This window comes from Lepidochelys kempii, chromosome 9 (assembly GCF_965140265.1).
Source record: "Lepidochelys kempii isolate rLepKem1 chromosome 9, rLepKem1.hap2, whole genome shotgun sequence".
Lineage (NCBI taxonomy): Eukaryota > Metazoa > Chordata > Testudines > Cheloniidae > Lepidochelys > Lepidochelys kempii.
In genome coordinates this window covers 50,729,916-50,752,521 of record NC_133264.1, presented here as the reverse complement: position 1 = coordinate 50,752,521, position 22,606 = coordinate 50,729,916, and the positions used below count along the sequence as shown (strand labels likewise).

The window sequence follows — 22,606 nt, the reverse complement described above, 5'->3', positions numbered from 1 at the left end:
CATGGGTAATCCTCATAAAATCTCCAGTGTTGTCACTGCACGTTGCTGATGACTGTAGTGAGGTTGCATTTACTTCAGGAAAATATATTACAGTAATGTATTACTATTGCAGCATTTAGAGTCCCCACTGAGATCAAGGGTCCATTGTGCTAGGCAGTGCACACAGTAGGAGACAGCCCCTTCCCCAAAGAGCTGACAAACCAATAGACAGATGCCGGAAGAACCGTTATCCTCTTTTAGCAGTTGGAGAGCTGAGATCCACAGAGTTGAGGCCTGAGCTCACACAGGGAATCGGTCCAATGCTTAACTACAAGTCTTGGCTTGTTACATTGTTATGAAGTACTGTCATCTATAATAATAGGAAACACGCTTGCCAGACTAAGAGAACTGGGTTCCTTCTGCAATGCAGGTGCCTTGATGTGGCTCCTGATTGCTTGTTCACCTACTGACTAGTTCACAGCACTGAGCAGTGTGCATCAGGTCTCCTGGACACTGGTGCAGATTAGTGAGCTTCTACCACACTTAACAGGTCAGTGGTGCAAAGCACTCTGCCCTACAGCTGGTTGGGAATTTTCAATCAAAACGACTTGTTGATGGAAAATGCAGTTTCTGCAAAGTTAAAATTTTCTATTTTGCCTAAATTTTTGAATATTCCAATGGAAAAATATTTCATGAACTATTTCATTTTGGGTCCATTCACCATTGGATTGTTTTTCCCTTTGGTGGTGCATTGCCTCATGGGAGTTGTAGTTCCAGGTGATTCTCCCCCATGGGCTGAGCTCCAGGGCTGGACTACATGTCCCATGGTGCAGCATGTGGTGTCCCTTCAGACTGACCTGTGTGGTGCATCATGGGAGCTGACTATAGTGCATCACAGGAGATGTAGTCTTGCCATGGAGACCTGCCATTGGGGGCATTAGGACATGAAGCACCCAGAACTACACCTCCCAAGAGACAATGCAAGGCACTACTGGGATGTGTAACTTAACATTGAACTGACTCAGAACAAAATGATTTTCCATTTCTGAATCAATATTTTCCAGAACTTTTTGTTCCACAATTTTTAAAATTTATTTTGGCTTAATTTGGGGTGAAAACAATGTCCAGATATCGGAATGTCCTGCAGAATGGAAATGCTGATTTTTGCTGCGTTCTACCATGCACAGTGATCTCTTCCTCACAGTGATTTCTCCTCCATAGCCAATAGCTGATGGGCAAGCTGGGCAGGAGATATAAGCTCCCTAGGGGCTGGTGTCGGGAATTTTCAAAGTAAGCCATTGCCACTGCTTCCAGTCTCATACTCATAGACTCAACAGACTCATAGAATCATAGAATATCAGGGTTGGAAGGGACCCTCAGGACGTCATCTAGTCCAACCCCCTGCTCAAAGCAGGACCAATGCCCAACTAAATCATCCCAGCCAGGGCTTTGTCAAGCCTGACCTTAAAAACTTCTAAGGAAGGAGATTCCACCACCTCCCTAGGTAACGCATTCCAGTGTTTCACCACCCTCCTAGTGAAAAAGTTTTTCCTAATATCCACTCATCCGCCTGTAACTGCCAGAGACTCCCCTTTTGAGTTCAGGGAGTTGCTGATGCTGTTTTCTTGCAGGAGGGTCATGTGTGAGTGTGGTTACCCCAGGGAACAGCACCTGGAAGAGGCTACAAAGCCATCTGTTTTCCTGGGGAAAGAATGGGACCCCAAGAGGCACATCCAAGAAATGCCGACGGACGCATTTGGTGATATCAGCTTTGTAGGTCTGGGACCAAAGGTGGGAAAGGTGGGTCAGTCCCTAGTGTCTAGGGGACAGGGATCCCATACTGAAACCCTGCTGCTCGGCACTTGCAGCTGATAGAATGGGCCTATTTGCCTGCTTTTGATGGTAGATGAGGAGAGGCTCCAAAGGCAGCCCTGGTCCCAGCAGAGAAAGGGAGGGGGCAGGTGGGGTCACCTCCTTCACCCTGCCAACCGCCGGAGCAGGTCTGGGGAGAGGGAAGGAGGCCCAGGGCCAGGACAAGTAAATCTAAGGTCTCCTCTTAAGCCATTTGGTGGGCCAAGATTCAGTGTGCGACCTCCTCCACTCCTCCTGCCTTAGACTCCTTGGGGTCTGAATCCCATGGAGGTGGGAGGGAACAGGTACAGCATCCAGCTCTGAGTCAACCTCACACTCCCCAGGGCCTGGCACTAGAACAGCAGCAGCATCCGTCACTCTGTCATCTCAGCCTCTCCTTAGAGGGGGGAATCTGTCACCTCGGGGGTGCTGTGCAGTGACAGATCCAGCTGCCAGCCTGGACTGGCCCTGAGGTGATGCATGGGGCAGTGGAGGGAGATGTTCCTCTCCACGCAGCCCTGGTCCTTTACAGGAAGGTGAGGAACTGAGGTGGGGAGAGAAGGGAGCTGCCTGGACTTGATTGCCTAGAGGAAAGGAGTTTGATTCTTGCTGTGTTGGCTAGGATGAGTTCCTGGCTGGCTTTGCTCTCTGGGTAGGTGCAGTGGGTTTTACTCCGTCCCTTCCCTGTGTTTTGCACACCCCCCCCCCCCCACCCTCAGTATGTGCGCGTCTCGGCGGACACCCCTCCATGCATCATCTACCAGCTGATGACTCAGCACTGGGGCCTCGACTTGCCCAACCTGCTCATCTCTGTGACCGGGGGAGCTAAGAATTTCAACATGATGCCGAGGCTGAAGAACATCTTCCGACGGGGGCTGGTCAAGGTGGCCCAGACAACAGGTAACACCTGCTGGTGGTACATAGTCCCTGAGGGCGGGCAGAGCATTCCTGGGGCTGCGCTAGAGGAGAGCCCTGTTTGCGTCCCTGGGGGAAAGCGCTAGGGGGTTCCCAATGGGGGATAATGTGCTAGGGAAGGAGCTCAGCTAATACGGTGGTGAGGGTGGTGTCAGAATGGGAATAGAATAGAAGGTGTCAAATCCTTGTGGAACAGCATCCCTGGCCTACGAGTTCATCAGTGCTGGAATGACGGGCAGTGACGTTGGCCCACAGCTCTCCAGACAGCAGTCCGATAGATCAGCCTCTGCAGGGGCTCTGGAGACAGGCAAGTTCAGACAGTTACCAGAGCTCTGCAGAGTCAGTGAGCAGCTTTGGTAAGTGACCTTCCATGAGTCCTTGGACTCCTGATCCCTTGGGGCCAGCGTTTTCCTCCGCCTGACTCACACCTGCCTGCCCTCTGCTTATACCATGTGCTCCAGGGGAAAAGCCTTTAGCTTTCCTGCAGGATCTGCTGTATGGTCTCATAGTGATTGGGGTGGGGTACAGGGGCCCAGAGTGCCTATCTCTGGGTGTGGCCCACAGATCTGAAATGTTGCTTTCAGACCGAGAAACCTCTTGCACTGTCATCTCAGCTCACTGCAGCCCTGTGAATATTTCTCACTTCTACCAGCCTCTCCTACCCACCACCCGCACACTGGTCTCTCATATACATTCCACAGGGCACTAACCCCTTCCTGCGTTCCAGCCCCAGCATTGCCCCGTATCTCACCAGGACCCTTGCACCAGCCTTTCCTCGTAAACGCTTCCATTGCTGAGCAGCCGCCAGTCACTCGCTGTCCTCTTTCAGTAATGCTGGCACCGCAAGCCTCTCATTAGCATGCTGCCTGGCTCGGCATCTCTGAGAATACAGTGTCAGTTGCACACCAGCAGAGATGCCTCAGACAGAAAATTAATGCAATCCCAGGAATCACCTAGTGAGTGATAGAGTCCAATGCTAAGACCAGAAGGGGCCATTACGATCCTCTAATGCAGGCCAGCATGACTCCTGTATGGAGCCCGTTCTGCCTCTTTGAGCAACAGTGCATCATTTACGAAGACATCCAGTCCTGATGTACTGACTTCAAGGGGTGAAGAATCTACTGTCTTGCTCAGTAAGCTCTCACTGTTAAAAATGGGCACTTTGTTTCTAGTCTGAATTTATCTAGCTTCAGCTTCAGCCATTGGATCTTGGTTTAGATTAGAGTCTAGTTTATAGACCCCTGTGCCATCAGAAGTCTTCTTGCTAGGTACTTATAGACTCTGATCAAATCACCTCTTAGCCTTCTCTGAATCATGAACAGAAATATCCTGAGCCAAATTCTGCCCTTACTGATATTACCAAGGGGTCCTCATGGGAAATAACACTGTGCTGGGATCTGGGCATGGTCCTTGCTTGGGGTAGCTCATACTCTGTGAGCCTGGTGTTCTCCCACATGGTGGGGAAAGGCCAGCCCAAATGTCGACTGGTGCAGGAGACCACGGGATCTGTGTTGGGATTCTGCTGCAAGAAGTGACAAATAAAAGCTTCAGCAGAGGCTATCCATACAGCCATTTCAATGAACTACAGAGAAAGTAGCCAATTCGTCAGTTCTTATTTCAAAGAGCTACTGCTGGGAAAGGAACAGCCAGAGTAAATATGGAGCAAAGAATCCGCATTCTGAACATTTGAATGAGGTGGGAGTAGAGCTGGGAGAACTAGTGATATTTTTTCAGGTTGTTTGCAGTTCCAGGGAAAAAAAATTAAAAATAGTTTCAGGTTGACCCAAAGCAAAATTTTCAGGGAATCAAAAAGTAGTAAAAAAAACCAAAATTGTTTTCAGTTGGATGCAATGTTGAGTTTGACCCAAAACAAAATGTTTCAATTTTGAACTAAAAAAAAAAAAAAATTAATGAAGCTGCAGGAAATTTCTAAATGACATTTTGTCTTGAATCAAAAAATTGAAACGTTCTGGTTGGAAAATGTTGTTACAAAACAATTAGATGTTTCCAGAGTTTTGTTTTTTTGTTTTTTTTTTCCCAATGGAAACAATTTGGTGAATTCATAAAATGTTTCTGTCGACCCAAATGTGCTTTTTTTGGCGACACAGAGTTTTGGCCAAAAAATTTCACCCACCTCTAGATGGGAATGAATCCAGACCTCATGCCAGAATTCCTCAGACTTTGAAAAAATTCAGATCAGGATCCAAACTTGGTGTTTCGGGCCCATCTTGGACAAGCAGAAAGAAGACAATCCAGACAAACCCATTGGCCCTTGGGAACTCTTCAGGTCTCACATGACTCTTAGGCACTGGGACTGATTCCTCACTGCCTTGCCCCTGGTGCAGTTATTATTGTCTGTATTAGGGAAGATTCTAGAGACCTCAACCACCCTCAGGGCTCCGTTCTACTTGGTGCTGTACACACACACAGGCCTTGTCTAGACTAGGATTTAAGATGTAATGTTAGAGCAAATTAGCTGACGTGGTAACTAACACATTATGAAAACCGGGCTAAGAACTGGAAATCATTGCAGAGGAAAAAAAGCTGTTAGGATCAAGCAGATTATGCAATGTATGGTCACCACCTTAGGCATTTGAATAACTAGACAGACAATGGGAGGAGATTGACCAAACACAAACAAGCCTTCTAAAGCTGACAAATACAGGAGAATAAGCAGACGTGGGGCAGGGCAAATGATTCCCTATTGATCAGCTGGTTTGATTGTCATGGACCCACAGGATTGGTGTTACACCCCCAGTTTTGGAACAGTCTCCAGGAGGCGCCCCTTCAATGTGCCAGACCCCCACAGGGTCTCACTCTTCCTCCAGGGTAAGCCATGCTACCTCACTGCCTCCTTGACTGAACCTCTGGGGCTCCAGCACTCCTACTTCACACCATGAGATCTGCTCAGAGAGTCCAACTGAGCTAGACTCTTGGTAGAGACTTGTCCCCTCTTCAGAGATTAATGCACCCCAGCATACACAGTGACACTCCCACAGCACTGTCAAAACAGTTGGGGTTATTAGTCATAGAATCATAGAAGATTAGGGTTGGAAGAGACCTCAGGTGGTCATCTAGTCCAATCCCCTGCTCAAAGCAGGACCAACACCAACTAAATCATCCCAGCCAGGGCTTTTTCAAGCCAGGCCTTAAAAACCTCTAAGGATGGAGGTTCCACCACCTCCCTAGGTAACCCATTCCAGTGCTTCACCACCCTCCTAGTGAAATAGTTTTTCCTAATATCCAACCTAGACCTCCCCCACTGCAACTTGAGACCATTGCTTCTTGTTCTGTCATTTGCCACCACTGAGAACAGCCGAGCTCCATCCTCTTTGGAACCCCCCTTCAGGTAATTGAAGGCTGCTGTCAAATCCCCTCTCACTCTTCTCTTCTGCAGACTAAATAACCCCAGGTCCGTCAGCCTCTCCTGTGTTAACTTGACACAGTATAGGAAGTCCTTAGATTAGCACAGAGAAATGAAAATTAGCCCAGAGACCCTGCTGGTTAGCCCAGAGCCCAGCCAAGCTGTAGTGAACCCCCATGTTTAGGCTCTGTCTGGGGTCTTAGTCTGACCTCCTTGGTCGCTTCCCAGGTCAGAGCCCTGACTCCTTCCAGCAGCCATCACTTATCCTGCACCACACACCTCCCCAGTCCTTTGTTCTCAAGCTGGGGGATTGTGCTCAGCTTCCCTGCTGAGAGTGGGCGGAAATCCATCTCCCTCTGGGTTGCTGTCAATGTCCTAGCAATTGACTTTGCCTTTGTCTTCTTGGCTCCTCCATTGATATGGGGTTGGCCTTGGTCAGTCCTTTTTTGTGACCCATCCAGGCTCAGACAGCTGGGCAACATTCATACCTATGTCTCCCAGCCTGCCCTAAGAGCAAACAGTCCTCCTCTCACCTCATCTGGGTAGCCATGCAAATTATAGGGGAAACTGAGGCACAAATAGGCTTCATAAAAATACTGCAGAAAATTGCCACTTTCTCTCCAAGGAAAAGCAATAGAAGAAGAGGGAAAATGGCTGGAGGTTGGAAAAACTTTTGGTGAACACGTGCTGCGGCTATAGAGTAGACCTTCTAAACAAGTATTGGTTTGTTACTATTCTGAAACCCTTTTGATTCTTTGCAGATTAAATAGGGTGGCATCAGGAGGTGATATATGTGGCTATTTGTAAAATTGGAAGGATGAGATTTCATATGCATTAATAATGTTGATGGGTTTTTTTAAAAGGTCTCCAGACAAGTGTGTGCCTTTTAAGCTTTAACCGGGACCTTTACCATGTGCTAAAGGCAGAATGCCTTGCCTAGACTAGACCTTTAAAAGGTGTTTGTTATCACGTTAGCCTCATGCTTTTAAATCTTCGACTGTGTCTTCACTGCCAAAACAGGTGTGTGTTTACAGCAAAAGAATGAGTGCAAATTAGCGCTCTCGCTGCAAAATCCTAGTGTAGACAAGGCGCAGGTAGTTTTTAGCTAAGACAGGTCTGCCCTATACCCCACACCTGTGGTTAACTTCACCTACCTCCAGCAAAAGCTACAGAGCCTTGTCTTCACTAGGATTTTACAAAGAGGTGGTTAATGCCTGATAGTTATCCCACTGTAAAACACACCTTTTTGGCAGTGAAGACCTGGCCATTAAGGCCATGGTGAGAGACAGTCCCCTGCCCTGAAGAGTTCAGTCTGAACAGCCCAACAGAGGAAGAAGAAGGGTTATTAGTTGGGGATTGGTCCTGCTTTGAGCAGGGGGTTGGACTAGGTGACCTCCTGAGGTCCCTTCCAACCCTGATGTTCTATGATTCTATGATTATCCCCACCTTATAGAAACACACAGGTCCACAAGGTCAGAGAGGAAGTCTGCGGGAGAGCAGGGAACCAAATCCAGATCTTCTACATCCCAGTCCTGACCCACAAGACAATCTGTCTGCCCCTGCACAAAGCACGGTCCACTTGCAATAGTGGCATTCTCCTCACCTAGGGCCTGCACAAAGTGCAGGGCAAGGAGGCATGAAGCCCAGCGAGGTCCCAGACCTGTGTGTCAAAGAGGGTGGGCTCAGTGCACGGAGGGCTTTGACACCCCAAGGTACTGATGGGGCAGAATGCAGGATGGGTACTCCACAGGCCTCAGAGTCTCCAAAACCTGGGTGGAAGGGGGACTTCTGTAGGTCTCTGATAGGCTAGGATATCAGCCACTGTACGTGGCGCATTCACCTTGCCAACCCCTGCTCTGTCTGCCAGGTGCCTGGATCATAACGGGTGGGTCCCACGCCGGTGTGATGAAGCAGGTGGGAGAAGCTGTGAGAGACTTCAGCATGAGCAGCAGCTGCAAAGAGGGCAAAATTGTTACCATCGGCATAGCCACCTGGGGGACCGTGTACAACCGAGGCAGCCTCATCTGCCCCATGGTGAGTGTCCAGCCTCTGTGGGGTATGGGGGCTGTGTGTTTGATTGCTGCGGGGTGAGGGTGGGGGGCTTTGTGTTTGTAGACATGTCCTGAATCTCACACACTCTCAGCGGATTAGAAACATAAAGGCCAACACTTATCCCCCAACCTCTTTGAAAACCTTGCATCAGAAAGGAAAAAGGAGAAGGAATTCATGATTGCTTGTTAATACCATGTATTTAAAATACCAAGCATGCAAATGGAACTCCTGACCTTGCCCGTTTCATGTTAGATATTTTCACACAATCTCAGCAGCGATAAGAGAAAAATAGACAGCCGAGAAAGACAGAAGGGGCCATATTATGACAAGGGTGAGGAAAATATGTCCTCCCCCTTGCAAACACATTTTAGGGCACTTTTGGTTCTAAAATAATGTAGATTCCCTACCCCCCCCCCCCACTCCCAACCTCTCAGAAGTTAACCAAATCTGTGACACATTTGCTTTTGTTTCAGGGAAATATACTGGAGAATGCCTGCCATATCTGCAGAACTCCAGCTTGAGTCTGTAGTTACAGTGATAGGCCCCTCAGGAATACTTAAGGCAGACAGATTCGAGTCTAATGAGCCAGTGTGACGTTATTAGGTGCCTAAATAAGTAGTCTGCCTTTCAGAAGGGCTGAGCATCCACAACTCCCATTGATTTCACTGAGAGCTGCTGAGAACTTGACGCTTTGGACAATCAGATCATTTATTTTGGAACTTGGGAGCCTAACTCCAGGCACCCCTACCCCTGTTTCAGACTCTTGGCCTCTATGCTGTGCAGTGTCCACCTTCGAATCACTGAGCTAACTGAGCTGGTAGCAATTTCAAATCCCTCCTTTGTGTATTTCTGAGCGGAAGATTCTCCCCTCTCGATTCCGTAAAGCATCAGGAGGGGCCCGGAAAGAGGGGGCCCCAGGCAGGTGGTGCAGGGAGCACTGCACAAGCTGCTGAGCTGAGAGGATTAAGTAACAGTCACTGTGAGAAACCGCTTGGGAGGGGCCGGGATGGCTATTTGTCAAAGATTGCTGCCCAGTCCTGATCCCGCCCTCTTCTGCTTTCTGGCTTTGCCTCTGTCACTACACTGGGCCATCTTGTCCATCATTCATTGATCCAAGTCAGGACTGTCCCCGTCTCTCCTCTCCCACCCCCCTGTGCAGACTCCCTCTCACACACCTGCTGTTTTCACCACACCTGCTGGCCACCACCCTGCGCTCTTGTCTGCTTCCCTGGGGCCGTTCCTACGGGGTTCAGCCAGGGGACCCCCTCCTGCTCTGCTAATAGAGCTCTCCAAGCGAGAAGGGCCCAGCGAAATACCCCTTTTGGTCTGTCTCTCTTTCCTCTGGCCGTTTGCAGGGCGGCTTCCCGGCTGAATACGTGCTGGATGAGGAGAGCCAGGGGAACCTCTCCTGCCTGGACAGCAACCACTCCCACTTCATCCTGGTGGATGACGGGACCCATGGCAGATACGGTGTGGAGATCTCCCTGAGGACCAGACTGGAGAAGTTCATTTCCGAGCAGACTAAGGTGAAAGAAGGTAATGGCAGCACAGGTCAGCCCTGCTCCGGAGCGGAGGGAGTGAAAGACGTGAGATCCGACAGACATTGGCACCAGGGCATGGGCAAGCCCCTAGATCTCTCTGGCGTCTGGCAAGGAGGAGGTCACGTGTTAGCATCAGTGCATTCACTGTTGGCGGGTGGTGTCAGAGAGTCCAGGGAGCAGAGGCTTTGGAGAAGGAGCTCTGTTAGTGGATAACGTCTTTCCTGCCAGGCTTTGTCAGTGGCATGGGAGGTGAATATCATAGGCTGGGGGAGGATGTGCCTCCTCAAACAGCCAGGCATGGCCCCTCCCATGCTCTGCCCCCAGGCCCACCCCACCTCCAGCTTCCTGCTCTGCGGATCCCCCTATGCAATTCTCTGGGGCTGGGGAGGCTGGAGCCGTGCCATCCACCCTCCCAGGGCTGGGGGCGCTAGCCTGGGGTGGGGGCTGGTGGTTGCGGTGGGGGGCTCTGGGCTGGAAGGAAGGGGCGGTGCTGGGTTCTAGCCTCCTGCAGCCGGCAGATCACATGCCACCCATGGTCAGTGGCGCAAGTCGAGGCAGTATTTCTGCTGGTGAAGTGACTACAAACCATCCCTGCCCTTCTGGCCAGTGCCTCCTGCTAGCTGATCTCTGGGAGCAGCTCTGCAAGCTGGCATGGGTTGGAAATACCTGTGGCTTGTCTTTTACTTGTAGCTATTTGAGGGAGATCCATGCTGGCCTGTCTTAGCAGGGCGGCTGATCTGTGAGAGGTCTGCGTCCAAATGGAGCTGACTTGAGTCCCTGCTTCCTTGCAGGAGTCGCCATCAAGATCCCAATTGTCTGCGTAGTGCTAGAGGGGGGACCTGGGACGCTCAATGTAAGTACACGGGAGAGAAGGGGACAAACGCAGCTTCCTCCTCCCAGACAGGTCAGACAGGAAGTCAGAACTGCTGGGCCTGGAAAAGCTAAAACCATGACTGCACCCAATGACTTCCAAATAACAAAGGAGCAAACACTGTGGGGATGGCTCCCCCTGGAAATCCCCAGTGCAGAGACAAGCTGAGAGAGCCATGTGTTAGGGAGCCTTCACTTAGCCTGAGTGGAGGAGGACTGCGGGGGGGGGGGGGGGGCGGGGCGAAGCCCATCAGTGGTGACAGATGCAGAGACACCACCAATGGGGGACTGTGTGTAAGCTGTGGGTGCCTCGGGCCTGATGCAAAGCTCACTGGAGTTAACGAGAAGGCTCCCCTTGATTCAAGTGGATTTGGGTCAGCCCTTCTAGCTCTGCATCTCTGTGTTGCAGACAATCTACAATGCGATCACCAATGGCACCCCATGCGTGATAGTGGAGGGGTCCGGGCGTGTAGCTGATGTCATTGCACAGGTGGCCAATCGGCCTCTCCCAGAGATAACCATCTCCCTGATTCAGAAGGAACTGAGCATCCTCTTCCGGGACACCTATGAGCTCTTCACTGAGGGCAAGATCGTGGAGTGGACCAAAAAGGTGAGATGCTCACACCCCATCTGCTACTCTGGCTGACATCCCCCCGAGCACTCGGATAACAGGGGAGGGCAATGCGTCACCCCTCCTGGGATCTGCAGTTACCACACAAGCCACTGAGGAATGGGACCCCATGTGTGATGCTGGGGAAGTGTTCCAGACCTTAGCTATGCACCCCACTGTTGGGAGGGAGGGAGCCTGTGTCCTGTACTCACCGCTCACCCTGGATGCACCTACAAACCCCATCATTTGTGTGTGCAAGCGGACATCTGTGTGAGCAAAGTGACTATGTGCACTGTGCAAATTGTCCAGAGGATGAAAGGTGAGTGTGCCTAGAGAGGGCAGGAGCGTTTCTGGGGACAAGAACACACGGGGTGAAATCCTGGTCCCACTGCAGCCAGGGGAAGTTTTGCCATCAACTCCAATGGGGCCACGATTTAACCTGCAGTCTTCTAGCAAGCAGCGGGCTATCTGTGCATTCCAAGGACAGGGACTCGGTCTGCAGTTTGGTGGCTGGGACAGAAGTCATAGAATTAACCTCCAATGGGCTGGGAGGGGTAACAGGTGTCCAGGGCAGATGGGGATTTAACGTCAAATGGGCCATAAGGGGCCACAGATCGCAAGGCAGGAGCAGGGTATTAACTGAACTGGGTGGTCCAGCCAGGATCTTCAGGAAGAGCATTAACCTCACGTGAGCTGGGTGGCACGGCAAGGGATGCTGCTGCTGCAGGACATCTGATCCTCTGCCATTCCTTGCAGATCCAAGACATAGTGCGGAGCAGGCAGCTCCTGACCATCTTCCGGGAGGGCAAAGATGGCCAGCAAGATGTGGACGTGGCCATTCTTCAGGCACTGCTCAAAGGTGAGGGGCGGGGAAGGTGTTACCTGGCTCTGCTCTGGAGACTGGTGGGCATGTGCCTGCCACCAGGCGTCAGGATGCTGCCAGTTCACACCAGAGCTGGCCATGGGCTCACCAGTGCTTGAGCTGCTCCTTAGTGGCCGCGGTACTGAGTGCACCGGTTGTCACTCCCTGGTGCAGTGTCTCTGGGCTGTGTGGGGGAGAGTGAGGTATATGCAGAGGAAAGGGATGTGTGGACAGATGTTGGCTGCGTGTGTGTTCTCCCTGCGTGCAGTCCCAGCTCTGCGCAGAAAGCTGGCACAGCAGAACTCGAGCCAACCGCCCAATGACCACAAAATCCATTAAGGTACGAAGGCACCAGGCCAAGTTTATTATCAACAAGCACAGTACTAGTATCCCGCAGACTCTACTGGACCACTAATACATGTATGCCTGTAACAATGGACCAGCTCAGTGAACAGCGGGACTTTCCATTCCTCCCTGGGCTAAACAAAAACATTCCCTCTAAAATACATCTTTATATCCTAATACAAACAAGTTAGTACTGCCCCCTAATGTGGCTAGTTATTACCCATCACCTTTTACATGTTGCTTCAATAAAAACATCTCTATTACGTGCTATCATCCTGACCGTATCTTTTAAAAGGGGACAGTGTGTTCCTGTTTTCCTTGGGGAACGTTTTTGTACCATCCTTAATATTGGGATGTTCTGGTACCACCCTTCTGGAATGTGTCTGAGTGAGTGCTCTGTGCCTAGCACCTCTTAGGAATGTGTGTTTTTGTAATATCAGCCTTGTTCTTGCCAAATTCTGTGAGCAGGGCCGGCTTCTAGCTCACAGTCTAATTTTTGCTTTATATCAGCAAAGTTTTGACTGCTACTATAGCCCAGGCCTCATACCAGGCCTCTAATACAAGAGATTGTGTCTCAGGCTCTCTTCCTACTACAGGATGGAGCAGGGATGTTGTCAATTAATTTCCCAAGTGTTTTCACTGAGCATGACCAAAGAGCATCTGTCCCTGTGGGGTGCTGCTGCGTCTTGCCCCATATGAGGCGCTGTTTCACCATTTCACCAGAGGAAGGCTGTGAGGTGCTTTGAGATGCTTTGGCACTGTCTGAATGGAAGACATTTGCCTGGTAGTTATCTAGTGCCATGCACAGATCATCCAGCCCTCGCTCTCTGCCTTTTGCTCACTCAGACCCAGGGGAACGTGTGACCCTGCTTTTGGAGGGATCACTGTTAAAACAACCACTGATCTATCACGAGACAATCGACACTCTTTCATGCTCTTCTGCTGGTCAGAAGAGTCCCCCCTGTGTATCCCACATGAGGGCAGAGTCAACCAATGTCCTTGCCCTTTCCCTTTTGGCTCATCATCGTTGGTTACTTCACTGGCAGGGGGACATCCTGCTCCAGTGTCTGTGGGGATCCAAGCAGCTCCTTCTCAGGCCAGTTCCCATAATGCTCTTCCAGTTGGTCTCTACTGTTTCTTAAGCTGGTAGCTCTTCAGGGCAGGGATAAGGAGAGAGCTCCTGGCACATTGTCACAGGCCATAGTGCTCTACCAGTCCCCGCCGCTCAGAACAAAGCAACTGTGCTGTTTCTGCTCTGCACGTGCACTGGATTCCCATCCAGAAATCCCACACCCATAGGATGTGTGGGGCAGGCAAAGAGACGTAGCGGCTTGGCGAATGGCTCACAACAGACCAAGAGGGCAGGAGCCCAGGAGCTGTGGTAATGGAAGGGCCAATATGGGATGTCTTCTGGTGTCTTTCTCCCAGGGTTCATTGGCCTCCCTTGCCCCTGGCCCATTGTGCTCACTGGGGTGTGCTATGGGCAGGCTGCTCTGCTCAGTTGGCTGGTTCTCCATCAAGGGGCCTGGCTCTGGATATTGCTTTTCTGGGGGTGGTAAGAATGATGTGGCCATCCCGGCCCAGCCTTGGAGTTCACTCTGTTGTATGTGCCTTTGGCTGCAGCCTCCCGAAACCGCGATCACTTTGGCCACGAGAACTGGGACCACCAGCTGAAGCTGGCAGTGGCCTGGAACAGGGTGGACATTGCTCGCAGTGAAATCTTCACAGATGACCATGAATGGAAGGTGAGACGCACTTGGCCGTGCCTGTCCTTCAGCAGCAAGTGGGGAGCGGAGGGTCTGATTTTCAGGTACTCTCCTAGACTTTAAGGCCAGAAGGGATCATCATGACCATCTAGTGTGACCTCCTGCACATCGCAGGCCACACGATCTCTCCCTCCCACTCCTATAGTAGGCCCGAAACCTCTGGCTGAGTTACTGACGTCCTTAAATCTTGATTTAAAGGCTTCAAGTTACAGAGACTCCCACATTTACACTAGTTCAAACCAGCAAGTGACCTATACCCCAGGCTGCAGAAGGCAAAAAGCCCCCAAGGTCTCTGCCCTGGTGCAGGGATGGAGGGGTGGGATCTAAGGGGGGCTTTATGTCACCTTTGCCTCCCTCCTGTTCTGGAGCCAAGGCCGGTCAGGATGCTGGTGCAGGGCTGCCTGCTCTAATGTACGCTCTGCTTTTCCTATCTCCTGACTGCTCTGAAGCGCAGAGACTAGCCCTACTGCAATACGTGCCAGCCACACCTCCAGAGCAGGGCTACTACAGGGCCTTGTATGCTGGCCAAGGAGCCCCCTGCATAGGGAGCATTCTCAGGGGGTCAATTTCTACCTGCTTTAAGGCCTTCTTATGTTGTCAGAAGCAGCTACTCTGTTTAAACCTTGTAGATGTGAGTCTGAACTACAGATGGGGAACCCAGGATTCAGTACTTGGTAATGCCCTGTTTTTCCATAGATAAGCCCCTTCGTTTTCAGTTTAAACCGATTTTTACAGAAAAAAATCCTGGGTTTTACAAAAAGTATTATTTGTTTTTTCCAATTTGCACCCTACTTTTGTATCATTCAAATATATAAAAAATAACTTGTTTTATTAGGAAAATACCAGTACATTGCATGAGATATATGTATTACAAGAATACATTATTCTGTGTGTATATGCAAAGCTGCCCATTGAAGTAAGTCTATGTGTTGGTCTACAAGATACACACAATAAACAGTCACGCACACAAGCTCTGAAGTACGCGTGCGCGCATCTGAACGTACGGATGAAACACACGCCCACCACAAACACATGTCAAGCTGTTAGTAGACAACGGTTTAAAGATCTGATACACAACAACGGGAAGAAAATGAAAATCTGTATCAGACTACGTTTCGGAACACAAGGAAGGATTCGAACGTTTTAAAAAAACAAAAACAGGAGAAAAGGATGAAGTTGAGTGTATGCGCTGCAAATGGTTTGGCCCAATTATTAAATGTAAGTCTTTATAGGCTAATAGTTCTAAGTCTACAATAGTAAACTGTTTACCCAAATGAAAAGTTTTATTTGGGGATTATAGGTAAGGCTAAGAAAAATTCACAGAAGCCCGTGACCTGTCTCTGACTTTTACTAAAAATTTCCATGATAAAATGGAAAGGGTCTGGGCAGCTGTGGGGTGGCTGGGAGCTCTCCCCCTTGCCCCTCCACCACTGGTGGGGGCTCAGAGCTCCAGGGTCCCCCTGCCACCAGCGGTGGAGGGAAGCTGCAGCGTCCTCCTGCCCCCTCCCCAGGGAGCTGTGGGAATCCCCCTGCCCTGCCATGGCGGCCAGGGAGCAGCCGGGGTCCTCCTGCCCTGTGGCGGTGACGGGGTGCTGCGGGGGTCCCTTTGCCTCATGGCGATGGCTGGGAGCTGCAGGGTACCCCCCTGCCTGCAGTGGCAGTTGGGAGCTGCAGGGTACCCCCTCTGTCCATGGCTGAGAGCTTGGGGGCCCTGCCGCCTCAGGCAGTGGGGGTACCTCACAGCTTCCTGCCGCTGTGGGAAGCGGCAGTACCCTGCAGCTCCCAGCCGCCAGGGCTGAAGTCACGGAGGTCTGTGGAAGTCATGGATTCCATGAATTCCACGACCTCCGGGACAAAACCGTAGCCTTAATTAGAGATATATTGTTTTCTTAAACTCAGAGGTGGCATTGTGTTTTGAGTTCTGTTTTAGTTCTGCAGCAAACCACATTGAATTCCATTCGTCAAAGCATTAATCTATGGATTATTTTTCTCCCCGTCCTTCCGCCCACCAAAATAAACCCCAGTATTTACCCAGAAAAAGTATCAATAGTTTTTTCCACCGATTTTCACCTGTTTTTGTTGTTGTAGTAATAAACACTGATAAATTCCCAGGAAAAAGAAAACGAAGGGCCCTATCCATAGATCTAATAGCAACCTGCTCAGGCCAAAAATTTGACCGGCCTTTAAATGCTGACTGGGCAGGGAATGTATTCTAGAGTCTGAATAGCTGTCTTTTAGAAATAAGTTACCACTCCACTGCCAAGAAATCTGTTGCAGATGCTGCCGTCCTTTTGCGCACTCAGTTATTATGTGCATCACAAGCCTGCTGGATGCATGGCTCCGCTCCCTGAGCTGTGCATTTTCCCGCTGACGTACTCAGCAGTGTCACAACATTCATGTGGAGAGAAGTGGGGCCGGAAAAGCAAAGCCAGCTCCACTCTCACGCACCTGTTTTTCAATCTGATTGCACAGAAGCTAAGGGTGGGAAAAATTGCATCTTCCCTTTAATTTATCTGACTCCACTGGAACTTTGAAGTAGTTTACAGAAGTTGACGTGTTGGCAAATATTTTGTCGGAAGGCTTCAGCTGCCCGGTGGGACCCAAGAGATGGGAGCAGGGCTGGCCAGGAATTCAGAATTCCGTTCTGCAAAAATGTTGAGGTTTTGAAATCTGTTTTCATTCCGCATTGGAACAAACCCAAGACCTTTTGACATTTTTCATGAAAAAACATGAGACAGAGAGCGACCAAGTGCCCAGAATAGTTAAGACATGGGATATTGGAGATCCAGATTCAAGTCCCTGCTCTGAATAAGGCAGAGAAGGGACTTAAATTTGGATCTCCTACATCCCAGATGAGTGCCCTACTCACCAGGTTTTCTGGGTTGAACCAGAAATTCCATCCTAGCTGTGAGGAACCTCCCTTACGCAAGTTCCGTCGAAACCCATACGTTCCTGCAAAAAAATTTGATTTTGATGCTTTGGCATTTCCTGATGAGAAACCCATCAAACAGAAATTCCTGACCAGCTGTAGGTGTACGTACCACTCCACGTGGTCTGGAGACAAGCAGTGGTTAAACAGAGGACACACACACACATACCTGAAAACAAAACGTGAGGGTGGCATGAGTTTCTCCATGGAAACATCCAAAGTTGCATGACAAGACGCATCAGAGAATTACAGGGACTCCCATCTCAGCCACTGAAGAACCAAAAGCCAGGAAAGCAGAGTTCCAGAGTGCCAAACCTTCTGACCACAGAAGCATGGCCACTTGTAGGTCTAATGTCCTGCCAGGGTGGATGGCCACTACAGAGCCCCTATAGCTAGAGGATGCCATGCTCTACCAAAAGCACCACAGCCTGCAACCCCTGTGCACGCTACCTCACAGCACGTACTGACCTGAGGAGTCCCATTGAATTTGGTGGGTTTGCACATGGGAGGGGTATTACTTGGCGTGAGTAAGGCTGAAAGGATCTGGTCCCGAGGAGGGGAAATACCTGGCCAGGTGTAATACCCAGTACAGATGGGATCAGGGCTGGGTCACACAGGCAGCTGATCCTGCCAGGGCCCCAGGTCGGGAAAGACGGGCAGAAAGAAAGTACTCCTCTCCTAGGGGGAGGGGAGGAAGACCGGAGGGAGCTGGTCAGCCCCACACCACTGGATTCTGGGCAGGGAAGGGGATGAGAGCGCTGCCTAGCTGCTGTCCGAGTGGGGCAGAGCAGCCGCAGAGCCACGGCTCCTCTGAGAGGAGGGGAGAGGAGCAGGTGGCCAGTGACCCAGGGCAGAGGAGGAGCAGAGCTCTGCCCAAGGGGGCAAAACTACTTTGCTTTACTGCGGGCAGTGGAGACGTGAGCTGTGCATGGCTTGTGTCGGCCTGTCCATGCCCTCCCCTGTCTTGCTGCCTCCCCTGCTGGCTGCTTCCTCTGCTCCAGCGACCCCTGCCCAGGCTTGCTGTGGTGCCCCATGCCCGCTGCCGGCTTTGGCACCCTGCCCTTCCCCTGGGACTAATCGGCAGAGCGGCGTCACTCAATGACAGCGCTGTCTCTGGCCTGCCAGCCTGCAGATCTGCACCCCGTGATGGCCGCCGCCCTGATCGCCAACAAGCCAGACTTCGTGAAGCTGTTCCTGGAGCAGGGCGTGCACCTGAAGGAGTTCGTCACCTGGGACACCCTGATCTACCTCTACGAGAACATGGCGCCCTCCAGCCTCTTCCACAGCAAGCTGCAGAAGGTGCTGGTGGAGGAAAAGGAGCGCTCGGCCTTCTCCAAGGTGCCAAAGATCCAACTGCACCACGTGTCCCAGGTGCTGAGGGAGCTGCTGGGCAACTCCACGCAGCCGCTGTACCCGAAGCCCAAGCATGCTGAGCGGCACCGGCTCTCCATCGCCGTCCCACATATCAAGCTCAACGTACGAGTCTCCCTGCGCTGGGGCAGGGAGCGAGGGGAGGGGGAGCTGAGGCGGGTATACCTGCTGGGAGAGGACACCAGCTGGCGAGGCCAGAACTGCGGCCAGGTTTCAAACCGGGCACCTGAGCAATCCCTGCACTGGCCAGCATCTGAGAAACCCCAGCTGTGGGACATCCAACTGAAGGCTCAGGGAGATCTGCACTGGTGGGAGTGTATCAATGTGCCTCCAACCAGGGCTGACCCCTAATGCCACACTGGTGCAAAGGAGGGCTCGTGATGGCACAGCTCTCCGATCCATTATCAGGTTGGCATGGTATAACTATGCCTACCTGGACCCGGGGCCATGTATGGCCCACAGGAGCTGGCCCTGGGATAGGTACATTGGTGTAGCTCCACTGGTGTAAACTGCCCTGCTCTAGACAAGCCCTTGTATTTGTTTGGTTGTTCCTCTCCAGGTATACGCAGGTTTAAATTCCTGTAAAAGTCCAACCCCTCCTCAGCTCAAGTGGGTTCCTCTGAGTCCCCACCGGAATCACCTGAAAGCCAAACATGGCCGTTGTAGGCAGATCATTGACAGGCCCTTTCCTGGGGCCTGATTCCCATGGCTTTCCTCCTTGCACAGCGGGTTAATCATGACACACCCTTCTGTAGCAGTAGCATGTCCCACCCACATGGCACTGCTGTCCCCGTCCCAACAAGGGGCAGGGCAGGGGAGACCCTCTAAGTCAGGTGTTCCTGGCTCCACGCACTTGGGAAACCCCAGGTGTTTACAGGACAAGTACGGGCTGGGGAGGGGAGACCCTGGTAGCTACGGAGGAAACTTGCCAGCAGATTTCCTCACGTCGTTTCCCCGGATGCCTGGCTCCCCTGCTTCTACATGTATTAGTGCAGGGCCTCACGGTGTGAGCTGGGAGTTGCACAGAGCAGCTGCCACAAACTGAGAGAGCAAGTTAGCTAGCTGCCCCTGCAGTGACACCAGATCACTGGTCCCTGTCACCAGGTCTCTCCTTTCTCCATGGCCTGCAGCCTTACTGCCCCCTTACCAGGGCTCTGGTTTGCTGTTCCAGTGGGGTGCTCCTGAGCGAGCGTCAGTTCTTTGCAAAGTCTTGGTCTAACTCTGCCGTCCTCCCCAGGTGCAGGGCGTGAGTCTCCGCTCCCTCTACAAGCGCTCAGCTGGCCGGGTCACCTTCACCATGGACCCGGTCAGGGACCTCCTCATTTGGGCTATTGTCCAGAGTCGCAAGGAGCTGGCTGAAATCATCTGGGCCCAGGTACGAGGTCCCTTCCCAACAACTCCCCGAGGTCACTGTTAACAACAATAGAGTTGAACCCAGGTCCTTCAGTGCTGACCACCTGTGTCTGCCACATCACCCCTTGGACTCCCAGCTCCAGCAACACCGCTTCCCTCCTGTGCAAGTTTGGGGCCCATTGCTACTCATCCCACACTGTCGTCACCACCCCATGCTTGTGACCTAGTGCAGAAGGGCCGGGGTCTGTAGGGGAGGGCAGAATCAGCTGGGCTCATGCCTCCTTCTTGTAAGAGCAAGGGCAAAAGGCTGTCTCTGAACCCACCACCATCTGCAGCTTTGGCAGAGGCATGCCAGGATCACGTTGCCTCCATCAAACCAAGTAGCTGTCGGTCCCCGTTAGGACGAGGGGGACCCGTATCTTCCGGCGCTGGGTGGTTACAGCTCATCAGCTTGGGTCTGGCCAGGAAATTAATGTCCTGGGCCTAGACCTTTTCCACCCACAGTCCACAGGAGGGACAGCCAGGTTGTCCCACGATGCCCCATGAAAGCGAGCACAGAGCCGCACAGTGAGTTGGGGTGCTAGGACCCATAGGATATGTGCCCAGATGTCTCTCCAGTGGGCCCAGCGCCAGTGCAGGGAGTAATGGCAGCATGCGGCCGTGCCTGCTGCTCGGCACTGTGCCCAGGCTCTCTTGAGCTAGGCCAAGCACAAGATAGCTTAGCTCGAGAACCCACAGCAGTGGAGGCCCTTACCTGAGAGCTGTAGCAAGGGCAAGTCTCGTACCCGGAGCAGCCACTAGAAGGGGACAGCGCCCCCCTCTCCCAGCCTGGGTTGTGTTACTAGTGCAGCAGCTGCATGTAGAACTGGCCAAGGCCATCGGGAACAGCGAGCTGTAGGCCTTAGGGAGAGATCCCTTCCCAGCAGGCAGCGTGGGTGGTTGTGCCATGTCCTGGGCCAGCTCAGGGTGCTCCCAGTTCCCTGGGCAGGAAGGGAGGAGGTTCTGGGATGCTCTCGGACAGGGCAAGGGGTGTGTGGAGGGTTTCCTGTGCTGAAGAAGCTCTGGCCAGGAAAGAGCATCCCTTTAAACGACAAACCACTGCAGCATTCCCCAGCAATGGTCCAAAGACCTGGGCAGCTCTAGGGCATGGCAGCACCTGGCCCCAGTGTGGGGGGTACACTGCAGCCTGGGCAGGGGCTGGAATTACCTGTCTAGCCAGGAGCCCCATTTGCCATCACTTCCAGCCCTGCTTTGTAATGCTGGCCTTTCTCTGTGGCGCTCAGCCTGGGACTGCCCACTCCTCTCCCTCCAGCAGACACATGGGGCTCTACTGGCTTCCAGGATGGGAGTTCCCTGTTCTTGCTAATCTGTCCCCTGCTTTCTCAGAGCCAGGACTGCATTGCGGGGGCTCTGGCCTGCAGCAAGATCCTGAAGGAGCTGTCCAAGGAGGAGGACGACACGGACAGCATGGAGGAAATGCTGACCCTGGCAGAGGAGTATGAGCACCGAGCCATTGGTGAGCGTTGTTACCATATGCCATGCCTGCTCCATGCGGTGATCTGTTCCCCGCTAGTGGGGGGTCCTTTAGCTCAGGCAGCTGCAGCTCATGTATCTAGATCCAGAGATCCCAGGGTCAATCTCTGCTCCCAACAACTCACCAGCAACAACAACGTCGCACTATCGGCCCCTCCTTCTGTCTGGAGCCACTGCTCTTTTTCCTGAGTCCGTTCCTGGTCCCTCCCTGGTTCCGACTGGCGTCAGGCACCGCCCCTCCCTCTGGCTGGGGACAATGGCTGGTGATTTCCGACGACAAATGTCGCTCCACAGTCCAGATGCCAGGCAGGGCAAGGTGGGATCTGGTGGGCCTTGACTATTCCAGTGCCGTGTACTGGTGCCAGATACCCCCTGGCTAGGAGCGTCGGTACACAGAGGTGGATAGTTATTTCCTGGGCGTCTGCGAGACAAAGCCATGCTTGGCTGGCTGGCCTTAGGGACATGGTGGGTGCTGTACCTGGACCAGGGTGTTTGGTACACACATATGGGGCTCGGGCCATTTGTTTGGAAAGTTGTTGCTTGGGGGCTGGGAAATGTGTCTGGTGCTGGGTAGGAGAGGCTGGAGCGGAGGCCACAATGCAACATAATGGCTGGGCCTGTGAAGAGTGCTGGGCTCAGAGGTCAGCAGGAATCTGGTCAGAGCACAGCTGGACATGCCATGACAGAGTAGACTAACTCCAGAGATGGATCTCCAGCCTAGCAGGTGCACAAAGCCTGCATCTGAAGCTTGGGCCAACGCAGGGCCCTGAAAAGGACAGGAAGCTCTGGGGCCGGGCTGAATGGCGCTGCCTCTGGCCCCATCCCCAGGAACGGCCTGTCTCCTCCGCGGCGCAGGGCTCGATCCACGCTGGGCACTAGCCTCTCTTTGGCCCATTGCCCACGTGTGGCTCTGCTCTCTGCCCTGCTAGGCGTGTTCACAGAGTGTTACCGCAAGGACGAGGAGAGAGCCCAGAAGCTCCTTATCCGAGTCTCGGAAGCCTGGGGCAAAGCCACCTGCTTACAGCTGGCGCTGGAAGCCAAGAACATGAATTTTGTGTCCCACGGAGGCATCCAGGTGTGTTTCCAGGCTGGGAGGAGGCACCCACCTCTTCCCTGTCCCATGCTAGGGCCCAGTATCCTACTTCCTAGGTGTGGGGCTCAAAGGAGGGCACGCCACTGCCAGGGCTTTGTGTTGGCTCCCCCAGCACTGTCTCCCGCTGCCTGAGCTTGGCCAGGGGAGCATGTCTGGCAGCTCAGGCTCCACC

At 52.3% G+C, this 22,606-nt stretch overlaps 1 protein-coding gene across 7 annotated transcripts in view; it reads left to right on the top strand.

Annotated features, from left to right (window-relative positions):
- Positions 1-22,606, top strand: part of TRPM2 (transient receptor potential cation channel subfamily M member 2) — a 57,710-nt gene that overhangs the window by 11,077 nt on the left and 24,027 nt on the right. For 6 of the 7 annotated variants that reach the window (XR_012160835.1, XR_012160834.1, XM_073360328.1 and 3 more), the window contains exons 4-15: positions 1,611-1,779; positions 2,550-2,730; positions 7,977-8,143; positions 9,517-9,697; positions 10,494-10,555; positions 10,982-11,182; positions 11,939-12,041; positions 14,013-14,134; positions 18,210-18,560; positions 19,693-19,830; positions 21,195-21,324; positions 22,271-22,416. Coding sequence is in view for 5 of the 7 variants with exons in the window: in XM_073360328.1 (XP_073216429.1) it covers positions 1,611-1,779; positions 2,550-2,730; positions 7,977-8,143; positions 9,517-9,697; positions 10,494-10,555; positions 10,982-11,182; positions 11,939-12,041; positions 14,013-14,134; positions 18,210-18,560; positions 19,693-19,830; positions 21,195-21,324; positions 22,271-22,416 (1,951 nt within the window). In the remaining 2 variants the exon portion in view is untranslated. The remainder of the gene's footprint in view (positions 1-1,610; positions 1,780-2,549; positions 2,731-7,976; positions 8,144-9,516; positions 9,698-10,493; positions 10,556-10,981; positions 11,183-11,938; positions 12,042-14,012; positions 14,135-18,209; positions 18,561-19,692; positions 19,831-21,194; positions 21,325-22,270; positions 22,417-22,606) is intronic. The other variant, XM_073360331.1, reaches the window with a different exon arrangement.